Source organism: Emydura macquarii, unplaced genomic scaffold (genome assembly GCF_026122565.2).
Source record: "Emydura macquarii macquarii isolate MOO-44397 ecotype Brisbane River unplaced genomic scaffold, CSIRO-AGI_Emac_v2 contig_3343, whole genome shotgun sequence".
Classification (NCBI taxonomy): Eukaryota; Metazoa; Chordata; order Testudines; family Chelidae; genus Emydura; species Emydura macquarii.
The window spans coordinates 39,273-57,231 of NW_027133480.1; the positions used below are offsets into that span (position 1 = coordinate 39,273).

Consider the following 17,959-nt stretch of genomic DNA (forward strand, 5'->3'; position numbering starts at 1 on the left):
ACTTTTTACAGCATAGCTATTAAAATACAGCTCTTTTGGAGGGCGATTTTCAAAAGTGCTGGATGTTGGCCTAAATCTGCTCCCATTGAAGTCAGCGGTAACACTCCAGTTGTCTTCTATGACAGTAGAGTTAGGCCAATGCTGAGTGCTTTTGAAAATCCCACCTTTAATGACTACCATTATAATTTCTGTTCGGTAATCATAAAAATGATCACTCCATATTCAGCTCATTATTTAATAAGCCATTCCATTCTTTTAAGCACCATTCAGTTTCCACTTATCATCCCATAAAAATCATTTTAAAAAATCCTACTGTAAATTTATGCCAAAAGTTTTAGTAGTATGCCTAGTGTCCCACAGTTTAAATCTGAAATAAGTGAAAGTTACTTTCCTTCCAAGTGTGTGGGAGGAGATGTAATGAAAGATGCAACAGTGCATCCCATCACAAGTCTAGCATCATAATTCATTACTGAGGCCCTGATTCATGGGTCCAGGCAAACTCTGCTCAGCATAAAGTGTAGGCTTTAAGCTACCTTTGCCCTCCTTGGATTTTGGGACCAGTCAGGAGCTAAATTGATTTTTGATACTCTAAATATGCTTCATTGCCCAAGAATAGCTGGAGTGCAGCTCTGTGGTTGCACTCATTTTAAGTTGGCTCTTCACTGCCCAGAGAACAGAATTTGGCTGGTTTTTTGACCAGTTTTAATTTTTCCATTATTCCTCCCTGATAAATTAGTTAGAGGCTAAAACCCTAGACTGGTAGTTTGGATTTACCGCTGCTAATGGTTATTTTCTGCTCTCCCATTAGCCCAAGTTTATATTGTCACATTTCCATACAAGCCTTTATTAGCAGAGTATTTTAATCCATCTGCAGGTTGTTTGCTTTTCTGTTGTGTCTTTTTGCATGAAGTTTTCCTAGCTGCATGTAAAATTTCAATAAAAAATAAAGAGATGAGGTGGGTGAGGTGTAATATCTTTTATTATACCAACTCAGAGTGTTCTTTTACATTTCCCAGACCTGAAGAATGGCTCTTTCTAAGCTTGTCTCTCTCACTAACAGAAGCTGGCCCAATAAAATATATTATCTCATCCACCTTGTCTTGGGACCAATACAGCTACAATACCACTGCATATAATAAAAAATAATACAGTATAATAATACCAAAAATTTCTGCTATCACTGTGGAATATACAAAGCATGAGATTTTAAGAATATCTCTTTGCGAATTTGTTGTACACCTAAAACATTGAACAAAGTAGTAGTAGTGCCTTTTTGATTAGAGAAAATATGAATTTATGATCAGAGTGGAAACCGCATAACCAATGGGTATTTTCTGTTTTGTTTTCAGGAATATTCAGATGATGATTGCTATTCAATTCAAACTGCAAATGGAACGTATATCCTAAAACTGAAGAAAAATAAGTAGGTTATGCAGTATTCTAAGACACATTTCAATTTTGGATTTTACTTAAATAGAGACCAATATTTTTGTATTGAAGATTATTTGGAATAAGCAGTCTAATGGTAGTATGTAATGAAAGTTAGGTGGTAATAAACACTGTATAAAGGAGCTGACTTGAAAACAGATAAAATAAAATTTGAAAAACGTTACTATATTTAATTTTTTAAAAATTCTGATGAAATTTTCACTTAGCACCACTAAAGAAACAGTATGCCAAAAAGCATACTGTTAATAGAGGTTTATTACAGAAGAAAAAGTTCTCACTGAAAAATAAATCAGTGCAATATTAGTTTTCTGCTACCTATTTTTATTAATTAATGTGGTCCTTTATTTGGAGGAATTTATCTAATTTTGCTGTTATCCATTCCCGAAAGCTTATCGTTCAGCCACTTGTCCAATAACTGAAATAATGCACCAAGTTAAACAAATACGTTTATGGATTTTTTTTGGTAAAAGTATTTTAAAAGTAAATTATTCTCAAAATGATGCAACTGATTTTTTTAAAAGCATACTATTTTACACTCTATGTCCTTCTATGGTATTTAATAGCAAATTTGACTTCAAAATGCTACCCTCAAAATGTATTGCTGAATATGATACTTGATGTATATTTTGTCACAGACTCTTAAAACAGCAGTTGTTTATTTTCGTTTCCAGAAAGCTTGTTAGTGAAGATTTTGTACTACATACATACAGCAAAAATGGGAAATTGGAGGTTACCCATTCAAAAGTCAAGGTACTGTGCTTCTTAAAGTTCCACTTTTGTGTCAAACTGTTTCTTTAGCAGGGGGAGCCACACTTTGTGGCACCAAAGACTGTCTACAACAAGGATGCATACACATTTAAATACATTTTAAAACAAAAATACATACACCCAACCATTAATTCTGGTTGTATTTATATCTTCCCTGATACAGAAGTGACAATTGCTTGAGTTCACAACAATGAAAGGCACTCAAAGAGCAACTAGAGAAGAATAATAGAAGGTTGATTTGGATCACATTTTAGGCCTTCTTGAGCACTCCTCCGTTTATGTGCAGTATTTTATTGTTACCGATGGGTATAAAATATAAGGCTGCCTTGCTCTAATCTTAATTCTAAGTATGTTTAACCTGATGCAGTTTATGATGACACAGTGTCTGCAATAATTCCGGTTTTGAGAAATATGTGAATGCATAAGAAAGATGCTCTGGAAGCTTACGTAAAGACTAAATTTAAATTAGTTGATTATATAGCCATTGTGTAACATACATTTTTTGATCAATATGCAAAAATCAGAGAGACCTAGTTCTGAAGCCCTGATTCAGGAGAACACTTAAGCACATGCTTAAATTTATTCCTGTTCAGGAAAGCACCTAAGTATGTACTCAACTTTCATCATGTGACTTCAGTGGAATTTAAGCATGTATTTGTATGCTTCCTAAACAAAGCTGTTTTTCCAAATAAGTCTTTAAAAGCAGGGTTTATCTGCCAAAGAACAGGATGATGAGAATAGGTTAAATTGGGAATCTCCCCTCACTCATAAAGGAGGGGAATTTTTTTTACCAATGAAGGGCCAAAATTTGTTGTGCTTGCTCCTAATGAGTAGTGTTTTACTCCAGGAGTATGCCTATGGAAGAAAATTGAGACAACTTGTAGAGTTCTGAATAAAGCTGGCAGAATCTGGCCCTAATAAATAAAATATTGTGCAAATAAGAAGTCGGGGTCTTTCACTTGAATAAAAAATATACTGTTATGTCATTAATTACGTGGTTTCATTGTGTTTCAGACACACTGTTACTATCGTGGAGTTATTGAAGGAGTTGCTGATTCTATGCTTGCTCTTAGTACATGTGATGGCCTTAGGTATTACTTTTTGCTTTTCACTTTTCAATGTATCATTAACTGGTTACCAAGAAAAATTATTGTTGTTCAAAATCTCCAATTTTTTTTTCATAAGAATGAATGAATCCAGGAGTGGCCAAAGTGCAACTTATACAATTCTGTAATGCTACTTTTCAGGACCTAGGGTATGGATTTTCAAAATCCTGAGCATTGACCTAGACTCCCTCCCATTGAATTCAGTGATGAATGGGAGCAGGGTTAGGTTAAATCCAAGTGCTTTTGAAAATTGCATTTAGATGTCCCAATATGCAATACTGCATTTTCTGCCAAGCAGCCTGATAAACCTAGATGGAGCACAGCCTGTTGGGACATGTAGTCCTCATAGGGCCGCATCTCTCTATTGACTGCAACTTGCTCCATCATGCAAACGAAAGACATACAAATTGCTAGTATAGCTCTCACCTGGGCAAAGTTTTGGTGCTCTGAAGTTAATCTGTTATTAAAGGTAAAATTTTCACAAAACAAAAGCATAGTTTACTTAGATTGTAAATTATTTGGGGCATGGGCTGTTTTTCATTAAATTGAGTATGGATCCTAGCACAATGAGGCTGTGCTTGGAATCCTATGCACTGCAGCAGTATAAACAGTAAATAACTGCTGTGCATCACTATCTAGTATTTCTGCGTAGCCTAAGAGTGTAGCACACTATCATCCTACTAATCATAGCAGTAATGTTGATAAGTTTGCATTTAGAAGCAGGCTTCCAAAACCTGCAGAGTAACTCTGTTACAGTAAATTAAAATGTTTGTTTGTTATACAAAGAGTCAGATGGGGGAATTAAAGGTGGTGAGTTGACAAAATGAGATGCCTCTTGCCGTAGTGTCTGCATGAGCATGCATATGGTCATGAGCAGAGCCCTACCATTTTGGTCAATTCCACTGTAATAGGATTTTAAAAATCATCAGTTTCACAGTTTCAGATATTTACATCTGAAATTTCATGATGTAACCATGGGGGTCCCAATCCAAAAAAGGTAGTGGGGAGGGTTTGTAAGGCTGTTGTGAGTGGCGGGTCATGATATTGCCACCCTTACTTCTGCACTGCCGCTGACCGAGGCTCTGCCTTCAGAGCTGGGCAGCTGGACAGCAGCAGGCAGCACAGATATGAGGGTTGCATGTTATGGGAGGGAAGGTGAATTCATCACTGTTTGAAGGGAGTAGGGCTGGCCTTACAGGTGGGCAACCACTCAGGGCCCTGTGGTCCCCCCACAGCCAACCCAAGACCCCTTTAACTTCCGAATGCTGGGCCCAGAGCTGGGAAGGGTCAGCAGTGCTGGAACCTTTGTAGAACTGTGGGGAGGGGGCACAGCTCCCCCTCCATGAAGCGTAGCCCCTGCTGGCACCGCTCCTCATCTGCCCGAGGCTTGCAGTTTGGGGAGGGGGGTAACACTGCCTCCTGCCCCCCAACTATGCCCATGTTAAAAAATAGGGAGGGGCATGGCTCTCAGCCTCCTTCCCTCCCTCCAACCTCTCCCCCAGTTCTGGCACCATTGGCTGGAGGTGCCTTAGCCGGGGGTCCTATCATGCAGTAGGCTCCAGCTGCTAGTGCTGGCTGGGCTGGGGAGGGACAGGACTTCCTCTTCTCCTGCAGGGGCCATTCCTGGGGTAGAGTCAGACCCACCTCCAGGAACCTCCCCTGGTTGCAAGAAGCTTTGTGGCTCCTGGTGGCCCCAGGAGCGGCACCTGCAGGAGAAGAGGAAGTTCTGTCCCTTCCCAGACCCGCCAGGACTAGCAGCCAGAGCCTGACCCAGTGTAGGAGCCCTGGCTGGGGCACCCCCAACCGTGCCCCTCCCAGGCAGATTTCGCAGGGGAGATCAGATTTCACAGTCCATGACACGTTTTTCACTTCTGTGAAGTTGGTAGAGACCTAGTCATGAATGTTTCCTGGGCTCCACTGGCTTCCTTAAGCTTAGCTTCTCCTTCATGTGGCTTGAATATTCCTACAGGCTCTGCTAGGCCTCTTGGGCTTGGTTTCTTTTGTGGTGGGGAATAAGTGATGGAGCTCACACAGCAGCACCAAAATAAGACATCATTCAAAGTAAATTGCATAGACCTGTGACCCTCCCTCTCTCTCCTTTCTTAAATGAGGAATGAAATAGCTAACAAGGGTGATATTTACCTTATTACTGGGCATCTGATTTAACATGTCACTGAAATTAATGCAACAGAGAGATTGTTCCAGGCTGTCTGCAGACTCACACAAACATCTCTGCATTGATTACACTCATTTCACATTTTTGAGGGTTTTTTTGCAACCATAACCGATAGGAACTTATTTTAAATGAAAGCTAAGATTTGGGAGAGCAATATATAGTAGTTTCAGAGAGGTACTAGTACAGTGTATGAATACATACTGGCTATAGTCTCACCCTGGATACAAACCTTAACATGTAAAAAAAGTCATTATATTTAGCCGTCGTAGGGCTTAGTAAGCTAATATTGGTCAGGAAGCAATTCTTTTCTTTGTGAACACATACAGCTAAATACAACTTCCTTCTCCCACCTACAAATGACCTTTTGCCGCAGAACTAGAATAGTTCAACTACATAGAGGTGGGGAGGGCAGAGGCTAGACGTAACGTATTGTGTATTGAGTACGTGCTACACAGAATTCTTACTCTGTGCATCACTCCAGCATGGCAATTTGCAGGAATTAGAGCATAAGTGGATAGGAGAGGAATGAAGGACTTGTCCCAGCACATATCTGTCTGCATAGGATGAGTGAGTAAAGATTGTGCATAAGCTACTGGAGTAGAATAGTTTCTTTAAAGTAACTCCATAGCCATCCTGCAATTTTATTAATAGAGTAATTCTCAGGTTTCCGGACACTTGATTTTAGGGGCAAGTTCCCTTTTGCCTGTTATGGAAATGGTTTATATTTAAAAAAAAAAAAAAAAAAAAGGTAACAGTGTACATTTCTTAGTAGTGAAATATTCAACTGTAGTTTACTCATCTAGTTGTACCATTACAAGTAAGGGAAAATTCTACTGAGTAATTTCTCATACCTTTATTATTTTAGGGGAATCCTTCACATTGGAGACAAACAGTATGGAATGGAGCCAGTTGACACATCAGCTACATTTGAGCACTTATTTTATCCATTAGAGCATGTTCATCAAGATCCTTTTTTGTGTGGTGTGCTGAATGATAAGCTGCACCATGAAAAGAGCGTGACGAATTCTCTCAGATATGCAAATATTTCACATAGCACTTTCAGCAAGGAAAAGCTTTTTAGGGTGAATATATTTGTTTCTTTCTTGAGAAATGTTTAGATCCTTGGATCCAATACAACTCTTTTGGGGCTGCTGCAGTGGCCAGAGGGGGCCAAAAAATGAACTTAACTGACTTCCTGGGGTTTACCCTGGTGTAGGAGCATTCCAGGTGGTGTATCTAACCAGCTCTTTGTTTCCCCCATTTCTAGGACCCCAGCATGGCTGGAGCACTGCTGGGCTTTGGAAATCCTCATATAGAGGAATGGCTACATGGAGACAGTTGCAGTTAAGTGCAACTTAGCACAGCCCAGAAGCTGTTCTAAGCTGTAAGAGAGGGGCAAAGCAGATCCCAGCTAGCCACGGGATTAGAGAGGTAGTGGATGTCACCAAAATATTGAGCTATAGATCTTTAAAATGACATGTGAAGCTCAAAAAGCAAACCAACTTGAAGCCAAACCAAGATACCATGTTTTCATGTCTTGTAAATATATGCAATAACATGGTACCAAATAATAATACAAATCTTAACTTATTGGTAATTAAAATATTAACTTATTGCATTTTCTAACTTGCAGAAAAAACGAGCCGTGCTGCCACAGACAAGCTATGTGGAACTATTTATGGTTGTTGATAACAACAGGGTAATGTGTTTCTCTAGTATTAAACACATTTTATTAAATTATTTAATTTTTCACTTACACCCTATATTGAATTTTACAGTATTTGATGAAGAAGTCTGATCCTGCAGCTGTGCAAAAGGAAACAATTGAGCTGACTAATTATGTTGATGGGGTAGGTCATTTCAGACACATGGGTATTCAATAGTCTCTTCTTTATCTTACTTCACAGAAGAAATACAAAAAGTAATGTACAACTAGTGTATTCTGTGTTTGTATTCTAATTGAAATAGACATATAATTAATATGTAGACAAGACTCTTAAAAGTATAGCACAGAACTCACAGCCCAGAGGAGAGAGGTTAAGGTGGTTTTAAGCCACCTTTGCACCCTCTCAATTTTGGGCGGCTCCAGGGACATAACTTAGCCCTCCCAGTGCTGTCCTATGGGCTGCAGGGATACTGAAATCTCTGTAGCATTGTATGTCAGGTCCCAACTCTGAGAGACCTTTCCCAACTTCTGGCACACCAGGGTGTATGCCACGGTGTATGAAAGGGTCCTTAGTGCTGTCTTCCACAATGCCTACACCAAGGCAATTTTTCCTCAGCTGGATATAAGGCTTTTATAGCCCCATTATGCTGCTCTGGACCTTTTCCTTGGTCTAAAGGGGCCAAAACGGGTGAGGATCTCACTTGTAATGCAGCAAATTTTCAAAACCTAAAACCTCTAAAATTGTATTCTGCATTTTTTGCATAAGTATTTTATGTGCAATTTTACACATCCAAGCTTTGTATGCCCAGAAGCATGAGCCCAAGAATGAGTTTGGAAAAGTACACATGTAATTTCAGATACTGGGTTGAGTTATCTTTGAAAATTTAGCAAAATGACATAGGGTTTCTGAATATGTATGAACTGTTGTCATTAGGCTTATGCAATAACTGATGAAAACAGGGCTAAAAACATGGATAAGAACACAAAAGACTTCTATTAGTTTTTTTTAAAAAACTCTACCTCGAAATGTTTGTACACTATTTATGAAAGATTGAAAATTCCTGTACGTGTTCATAAGAAAAAATCAAATATTTCATCAGCATTAGGGGGCCTAATCCTCCTCTCCAACATGGTGCATGGAGTGCTATATGGGGCACATACTGCTCCTCTCTTCTACGTGGGAATAACCAATGTAGGCAAGAAGTACTGATATCTAATTAAAGTCTTGATCCAGCTCCCACTGAAGTCAATGGGAGTCTTTCCATTGCATATAGTCCACCCTCTACTGGCCAAAGTTTACTCTCAGAATCCCCAGTTGCTGTCAGAAAATCTAGCCTCTTTGCTGTCTGTGGAGTTTCCCAATCTACAGCCGTAAGCAATTTCCGTAGCTCCCTAACCATCCACTAGAGAGCATGAAATTGTTTTTAGTCTCTCCTCAAGATAACCAGCCAAGATAATGAATGAAACAGCCCCATACCTTAGTGTTAGCCCTCTGAACCCTTACTCATAGGGAGTTTGCATCTGAAGGAAATGTCTAGGAGTCCCAATGGACATAGAGGACCTTCAGTCTTGTAATCTTTATTCAGTAACATCCTACCCCCCACTAATGACTGTAGGTTTTGACTGAATAAAGAACAGGAGGATCTGGCCCAGTTGGTACTGTGCACTAATTATTTAAATGGAATACTTTCCTAAACTTCCATTGTTCTGGTCAGCATAATATTGAACTGGTAATAATGATGTAATTTTTTCAGAATTCAACTGAATCTTGTTCAGATATATGTACAGTAATGATCATTGTGTATTTTCAGATGTATGGTGCATTGAACATCCAGATTGTTTTGACTGGGCTAGAAATCTGGTCAGATAAAAATCAAATAAATGTAATGGATGGTTCAGCTGGAGATGTACTAAGTAGATTTGTTTCTTGGAGAGAGAAAAATCTTCTTAAGCGATCAAGAAGTGATGTTAGCCACCTCATAATGTAAGTTTTGGTCCATTAGAAAAACTTGTCTCTGACTATAATGCAGAACTGTAACATTGCTTAGGTATGCGAATGAGAAAGTAGACTACTGCTTATTTAAAGCTTTGGCTCCAATTGTTGACCAGCAAGAAATTATTTATGTAATTAAATCTTTATTGTTAATCTTATTCACTCAAAACCAGTAATACAGCACATATATAATTTTCAAGAGCTAAGTCATACAGTTAGTGTAGGCACATTGATCAGAGAGCCATATCCTAATCTTACAGGAAAGTGGGAAATTTCCCACTTGCATCAGTGAGACCAAGATTTGACTCATCATAATATTTGGGTCTAAGCCATCAATATTTTTTTTCACTAGAAACCAATGAACTTTCAGTCCCATTCTCAAAAACAGTGCATAATGTTCTGTTGTTCTATTGCAGAGGGAGAAGTGCCTTTAGTGGGGTAGTTGGAATGGCTTTTGTAGGTACAGTCTGTTCTCAAGTCCATGGAGGGTCAATCAGCACTGTAAGTATAGAACTTCATCTCAATTATTAATGTACGTACCTAGTCAGTAAAAAACCGTACACATCTCCCTGACCTATTCAGCCAAGTCATCGAGGGCTTAGAGGTTTGGTTTGGTATGATTTGTTCTGTTAGGCTTTTTGCGGATATTATTATAATTCCTTTTGCCACACCATTTCCTTCATAAACCAGTCCACCTGATTTGGATAAGTCTCAAGCTATATTTTGGCCATATTTTTAAATTTATTTAGCTCAAGGTTGGCTAGCAAAGCACATCCCCATAACTGTAAATCCATAAACTCAAAATGGACAGCTTTTCGTATGTTCTGGATGAGAATGTTAGCACAGCACCCACATGTGTTTTTGACTCGTCACACTCATGTGCACAGTACACTGTAGCCCAGATCCTTAGGTGCACCAGAGCTCCACTCGCTACTCTTTGGGGAGGCTGGGATAAAATTGGCTTTAAGCCATCTCTGCTCTCCCTTAATCCTGTGTCAGGACTAATATCACCTTACTTAGGATATGGAAGTGTTTTTCCTTATAATATTAGATATCACAGCAGCAGGCACAGTATACGGGCCAGATTCTGCTATCCTTACTTATACTGAATAGTACTTTACTCTGTGAGGAACCCCATTGAAATTAGTGGAACTACTGATGGAGTAAGGTATTATTCAGCATGAGGAAGAATGGCAAAATCTGGTCCTAAACTGATACGTAAATAAATAATTAGACTGATTTGGTATTAGTATTCTCTTTATTGATACTAGAGCTATCATCACATATTTAGAGAGACTTATTGCTTAAATAAATCAGTTGGTAGGATCATTGCCTTGTTTTCTTGTGATTTCTTTATTTCATATTCATTGCTTTTCTTTACTAGCTTAATAATGATAATGTGTTACGTCATGCCACAGTAGTTGCACATGAGCTGGGACATAATCTTGGTATGAAACATGATGATGGAAGATGCCCCGAATCCTACATTATGTACAGTACAGATAAGTAAGAGCTTCAAATATTACCATCTTATTTTTAATATTACATAATTCTATTAGATCTGTTCAGTAGGGTAAATTCCTACTAACTTCAAAGGACTTTAGTAAATGGGCTTTGTATGGGGAAAGTAAGCCTAGAGGGTTAAAAAGTTAATGGGACTTAGTTGATTGATATTAGTCTGGTATTTCCATCCTGCTCCTAACACAGTATTCACACACTGGATCTGGTCCAAACTTACCTCTTTCCTAAGGCTTACATTTACTGTTAATTTAAATAAAATATCTTCGAGAGATGTCCTTATGGGTGCTCCACTGTAGGTGTGGCAGCGCCCTTCCATGTGGAGTCGGAGATCTTCATTGGCAGTGCCTGTCAGATCCCACAGATCTCCCCTGCCTCATGTGGTATGCAGGAAGTATATACAGCGCTGTGCGGTCCGGCCTTCCTCAGTTCCTTCTTTTCCGCCTGTGCTCTGGAATGGAACCCTCAGCAGAGTCTGTTTCTTGTCCACTTTCTTCTCAGATAGTTCTGTAGTAAACTGTTCCTTAGATAGCTAGTTAGTTAACTCCCTGTTTCCATTCCCCTCAAAAAACCCAACATATTTTATCACTATAATTTGTGTTTATTTTCATACCACTTTATTTTAACTTCTGTGACCTACAGTCTTTAGTATAATGTAGGCTTCTCTTTTTCCCCGCTTTCCCCCCTTCCCGGCCAGGAAGCAGTTATCTCACCCTTAAGCCCAGTTCTCCCGGATTTAAGAGGTGCATCTTCTGCAGAGCCACCTTCCCCATAATGGACGGCCATGCAGATGTTACCCAGGTTTCCTCGACCCAGTAACTTTTAGTCTCTGCGGGTTGGTATCAGGAAATAAACCAAAGGAAACAGTACCTCTGCCTGCTATATGACTAACACAGACAAGTCAAAACCAAGTGCTTTTAACTTAAAGCTTTACTTTATTGATCTCCAGCAATTTCCATTGGAATGCTATTACCAAAGTCTTCACTTATTAGTTTTAAGCACATACAAATAGGTGGTTAGAGTACCCCAAAACTTGATAATTATCCCACAAGTCTGAGGCAGTTTTCAGGTGAATCATTTACAGATTACTGGGTGGTTGGTCCTTCCATTTGTGCCTGGAGATTATTTCAAATGTGTTAATGAGCAATCCGCCTGACTCAGACTGCTACCTCCCTCTTATACCTGTAAAGTTAGAGTCATGTCAATCAAAAAAAGTTAGGTAGCTGACCAAATAAGTCAATCTCTGCACAGAAGCAGGTGATACAGAGACGTCACTAAAAAAATTTTTGTTAAGCAAGCAGTTTTAAGCTGTTAGTCTGATAGCTAAATTTCCCCATACCAACAATTCTAAAATGTATCCAGACTTCCTGTTTTTTTACAGACATTGCCCCAGCATATTCAGAGAGAGAGAAGGCTCACTTCACTTGTTCACTGTCTACTCCCTCTCCTGGTTTGCCTAGTTATGCTAAGTTCCTGCAAAGGCCTGAAAATGGCTAAAAGCATCAAGTAGAATAATTGATAGTCCATCCCAATAATTGGCAATGGCTTGGACACCTGGCTGATTGCTAAAATGCCCCTATACACAGAGTGCCTTTGCTGTCTGGGAGAGGAACATGTTCCTCAGAAGTGCTCCCATTGTCAGGATCTGCAACCAAGAGCAAGAAGGGACAGGGACATCCGATTTAAATTGCTCCTGATGGAGAAGTCCCTTCACCCAGATTCTGATCCCAGCCCTCCCTCCTCTCTGGAGAGGCCCTCACGATCATCAAGATTGACTACTGACCCTCATTCTCCATGCCCGGGCAAGAGAAAAACATCCTATGACCAGGCTGAAGGTAAGATGAGAGCAGCCGTCTCATCAACCACTAAGGCACAAATCCTAAGAATGCTGTCCCTGTTCGGATCTGTGGTGTCAACGGCTTTTGTTAAATATATTAATAGCTCCAACTTGGCCTCAACAAGTATGATGCCAAACTGCTTCGGATGTCACTATGCCGACCCATCAACCTTCCTCCATCATTCTGGCTCCTTTCACAGGACACTGGCCGTGTTCGTCACCCCAATCCACAAACACTCTAACTGAAAGCATGGCTCCTTCTTTGTTCAGGGGTCCAGAAGTAGATTGCTCTGACCAAGTAAAACACATCTTACTACAAAGCAGACGTGACATCACTAGACGCACGTACGCTCATAAATGGAATAGATTCTAACACTGGTGTGCTCCAAAGCATGTAGAGGCAGCTCATGCCCCATTACCACTCATTTTGGATTGCCTTCTCCACCTCAAACAGAATGGACTAGCTAACAACTTGATTAGACTATACCTGGCCACTATAATCACTTTTCACCATCTTATTGAAGGACGCTGCATATTCACTAACCCCCTTGTTAAGCATTTCATGAAGGGTATTCAAAATCTCTACCCACAGATATGAGCCCCTGCTCCTGCCTGGGACCCAACCCTAGTCTTACAGTCTTTGATGAGATCCCCTTTTGATCCAGTGGCAACATGCTCACATTTACATCTAGCTATGAAAACTGCCTTTCTTGTTGCCATCACCTACGGTCTTTTAATTTGAACCAACTCATTCACCTCTACACCTTTTTTCCCAAACCGCATCGTAATGAACAAGATGCAGCTCTCCATACACTTGATAGAAGGCATGCATTATCTTTCTACCTCAATAGAACAAGACCATTCAGAAAATCACCACTTCTGTTCATATCCACCACCAAGACAACATCTTTCTAAATGGATCTCACAATGCATACGTCTCATATTGAATAAGTTCCCACCTCAGTAAGGACACACTCCACATAAGCACTGTCTACCTCCAATGCATTCCTGAACAGTGTTCCAGTTACTGACCTATGTAAGGTGGCGTTGGTATCTTCAGATACTTTCACCCAACACTTTCGCCATTATGCAGAATTCCTCTGCAGACACTATCCTTGGACGCACAGTTCTGTCTTTGGCTATACAAGCTGCTCTGAAGCCCCAACCTTCCCACTACGGGCACTGCTTTTTAGTCACCTACAGTGGAGCACCCATGGGGACATGACTTGAAGAACTAGAGAGGGTTACTCACTCATCCCTTTAGATTCTGGTTTCAATCCCTGTAGACAACTGCCTACCAAACAGTCAGTGGAGTCACTGGACAATCAAGGTGCTAAAGGAGCATGCAAGGAAGACAAGGCCATTGTGAAGAAGCTAAATGCACTCTTTGCATTGGTCATCAGTGAAGAAGATATGGGGGAGATCCCCACACCCAAACCATTCTTTTTAGGTGACAAATCTGAGGAACTGTCCTAGACAGGTGTTGATAGAGGAGGTTTCGGAAAAAATTGATAAATTAAACTGTATAACTGGGTTCTAAACAAGAATTAGATACGTTCCTGTTTCTGATGTACTTAATTTTTTATTTATTTTTGCATTTTACAATTCATAGTGAAATTTGAGCAAAGTAAACAGTCGGCCCAGAAAATTCACCGTGAAGCAGTTGTCACATGAGCAACTCCATTTACTTCAGTGAGGCTTGCATAGGTGTAACATGGGATAGGCTCTTCGAGATGTGTCCCCCCCATGGGTGCTCCACTACCTGCCCGCCTTTCTTCTGCTTCGGCATGTAAATGTGGGCTCTGCAGCAGAGAAGGAACTGAGGCGGCCAGATCACTCAGCGCTTATATATATGTCCCACGCACGGCGCAAAGTAACCCCCTCATCTCAACCTACATTGTCTTATTCGAGAATTAGGTTTAGATTTCCCTTTACCTCAGAGAAAGGATCACTCTTTTATGTACATGCTGTGGAGCTAATAGGACTCACCTGATGTGACTCAGCAAAAATAACTATCTTTATGTAGAGTTCAATTTCTGACATAGTATCTCTGCAGAAAACGACTGTGCAGGATCAAGGAACCCATCACTATTATAATTAGAAATTATTTATATATAGTGCCACAGGTAAACTTTGAATGCAGATTTCAGCCTGGAATACATTTTGGGGCCCAGCCATTAGCCCTCAAAAAATCCATAGTATCAGAAATCATAGAATTCACCTGGAAAGGAACTTCCTCTAAACTAAACATAACTTACATTCCAATTTTGGTTATCCATCCTCAAAAATATTGGGTTTAAAAAGATAAGATTTCAAACTATAGTATGGCTAGCAGATGTCACTATATTTTTAAGGGGTGTTATGCAAAATTCACGAAAAATTATTCAAGAGCTGGAAAAAATGTCTTTAAAGTGAGAGACTGGGAAGTTTAAGCTTAAACATTCAAATTAGAAGTAAGGCACCCAAAAATTAACTTAGGGTGATTAACCACTGAAACAGACTACAAACGGAAGTGGTGGATTCTCCATCTTTGATGGCCTCAAATCAAGACTGGATGCCTTTCTGGAAGATATGCTATAGTCACACACTTTGGGTTCAATACAGGGATGGTAACTGGGTGAAATTCTATGGTCTGTGTTATACAGGAGGTAAGATTACATGATCTAATAGTCCCTTCTAGCCTTAAAATCTATGAATCTATGAAAGACTAAAATTCTGGCAGTATCTTTTAACTCTTACAAAGATCTTTCCCTAAATGCAATATATAGATCTAAAAATGAGTGATCCCAATAATCTTCTAATATTACACAAGCAATGTATAGAACTTTATTATTAAATGGCTTAAAATAAATTGATCTTTACTAGGAAAAATGTGTATACCAAACAAATACAATATTATGCTTTCTAGTGGCTCGAAGAATTTCAGCACCTGTAGTGCCAGTGATTTTGAGAATCTTATTTTGAATGGTGGAGGAAACTGTCTTAAAAATGCTCCAAAGCCAAGTGATGTTTTCACAGAACCTGTCTGTGGCAATAATGTGATGGATAAGAATGAAGAATGTGATTGTGGCAAACCACAGGTATTTCAATTCATTTCCACACCCACGGTTCAGTCTCAACCTATTTTGTACAAAGAAGTTCTATTAATATGTGCGGGGGGTTTTTTTCTTTGTGGTTTTACTTTTTATTTGAAATCACATAAATAAAAATGAGGAAAAGGCAAGTGACAAGCCTAAAATCACATTTTCATTAAGGGCTACTTCCACCTCTGCTTGAAGTCAGTGGGAGGACTGCCTGACTTCATGGAAAGCTGGATCAAGCCCTAAATAAAATAAAGATTGGCTACTGCAGTTCAGAAAGTGTGAAAGTGCCATTGTTTCAGGTGCCTGTCTATGCTACAAAAATGTAGGTATTTTTATTGTATACATAAGAATCTCCATCACCTATGGTTTTTCCACCCCAACTCTTAAATTTGAACCACAATCAAGTCCAAAGGTCTATAGATAGCACTCTGTCTCTGGAGCTTGTGTTTGCAGCTTCTTAATGACCTTCTCTCAAACAACTGAATATCTTCAATAGCTCTTACAAGAAATCAGTACTACTTAGAATGTATGCTAGCAAATACAAGTGAGGAAAATCCCATGATCAATTGCAGGTATTTTCTGGCACAAAAAAAACCTAAAACGAATCATTTCTATATTGTACTATTAACTTAAAAAATAAAATATAGTGAGTACTACAAACTGTTAGCTATGGATTTCAGCTTCTTTAGGACCCTTTTCTATTTAGGAAAGCAGATGCTGTTTATCCCTATGCAAATAGCCAAGCAAAAGGAAAGTTTATCTCTAGTTTCTAATAGATAACACACCCCAAACTCCTTGCTGGCTTCCAATAGACAGAGCACTCTAAACTTGAGACAATGAAAGAGACTCAGTACCTTTGGTTTCTGGTCAGAATTTAGTCTGTGTACTTCAGAAACCCCTGACCATAGAGAAAAGTAAAAACACTGTGTTCCTAATTCATGTCTTTGCTGTAGGAGTGTACTAATCCTTGCTGTGATGCTGCAACCTGCAAACTTAAGTCTGGATCACAGTGTGCTGATGGGCTGTGCTGTGAAAATTGCAAGGTAGGCTGGAAGAGTCCTTTTTTGTTAATTTATGTGCTTACCTTAAACAGAATTGGTACTAATTAGAAGTTGTTGGTTTTTTTTACATTTTTAGAAATGGATCTATCACAGTGTCTTTAGAAACCTGTACACACATTATCAAAACCATTCTCAGAGGTGTAGATGAAAATAGGGACAGTGGGTGAACAGAGAATGGTGGTCTGAGGAGTCATGGTCTTATGTGTGATCAGCTTACAAAATGAAGTGTTTTATCTGTGGCTTCCCCTCTGGCCTGCTCTCTGCTCTTAGGCAGAAGTAATTAGATGTCATGTAGTACTGCTCTTGTTAGCGCAGGATCTAGTTTCTCTGCATTGCCTGTCTACTCATCACTTTTTATCTGGTGCTCATACATGCCACATTCTGCACCAGTGCTGTGCAGGATCAAACTCATTAACTGTATCAATATGCCACATAAAACTGACAGGAGTGACATACATGCTTTGTATATTGATATAAAGTATTATTTCATCTTCCTCAAATTTACAAGCATAGTTTCTTTCCCAGCTTAGTGCATAATCATTTTATGCCTTTGTGTTAGAATTTCTACTGTTGCAAAATAAAACAAGCTAACTTTCTCTTCTGATTCTAGTTTAAAGTGGCAGGAATGGAATGTAGACCAAAAATGAATTTCTGTGATCTACCTGAATACTGCAATGGGACATATCCATACTGCCCAGATGATGTATATATCATGAATGGCTACCCGTGTAACAACATGAAAGAATATTGCTATAGTGGGGTTTGCCAGAATTTTGATTCACAATGTGAATCCATCTACGGACGAGGTATTTTTTAATTGTTTGACGGTCTGTGTAACAGAATTCATATTAGTAAGAAAAAATTCACCTCACATACTCTGCCTTGTACATAGAATTTAAATAGCCATTGTTGATTCTTCTTCTTTATAATATATTAGTTATTAAACATTTGATATTGTTCTTATAGGGGCAAGAAAAGCACCTGATATTTGTTTTAAAGTAGCCAACATGAATGGAGATAGATTTGGAAACTGTGGAATGTCAGGTGGAAAGTACAATAAATGTCCAATTGAGTAAGTGACTAGCCGGTATAAATTGACTCTAATCTTTCTTCCTGTCATTTATTCATATGAACAGTACCATAATATTTAGTATGCATATTTATGCAGGAAATTCTTACATGCTTTACTATTTTGACCTACCTGAGTTATCAAATTTACCTACATAAATCTTCATTATTTTTTATTAGTCTGTTTTAAGTTGTTGATTAAAATTACAATTTTTTTAAACCAATTTAAACAAA

General features: G+C 39.1%; 1 protein-coding gene across 1 annotated transcript in view; it reads left to right on the plus strand.

Annotated features, from left to right (window-relative positions):
* The window catches only part of LOC137143566 (disintegrin and metalloproteinase domain-containing protein 9-like), a 46,506-nt gene that overhangs the window by 10,913 nt on the left and 17,634 nt on the right, over window positions 1–17,959 (plus strand). The window contains exons 3-15 of the mRNA XM_067533394.1: window positions 1,350–1,423; window positions 2,121–2,199; window positions 3,232–3,308; window positions 6,365–6,581; window positions 7,133–7,198; window positions 7,278–7,349; window positions 8,977–9,149; window positions 9,575–9,659; window positions 10,543–10,664; window positions 15,422–15,593; window positions 16,550–16,639; window positions 17,268–17,463; window positions 17,624–17,729. Of these exons, the coding sequence (XP_067389495.1) occupies window positions 1,350–1,423; window positions 2,121–2,199; window positions 3,232–3,308; window positions 6,365–6,581; window positions 7,133–7,198; window positions 7,278–7,349; window positions 8,977–9,149; window positions 9,575–9,659; window positions 10,543–10,664; window positions 15,422–15,593; window positions 16,550–16,639; window positions 17,268–17,463; window positions 17,624–17,729 (1,529 nt within the window). The remainder of the gene's footprint in view (window positions 1–1,349; window positions 1,424–2,120; window positions 2,200–3,231; window positions 3,309–6,364; window positions 6,582–7,132; window positions 7,199–7,277; window positions 7,350–8,976; window positions 9,150–9,574; window positions 9,660–10,542; window positions 10,665–15,421; window positions 15,594–16,549; window positions 16,640–17,267; window positions 17,464–17,623; window positions 17,730–17,959) is intronic.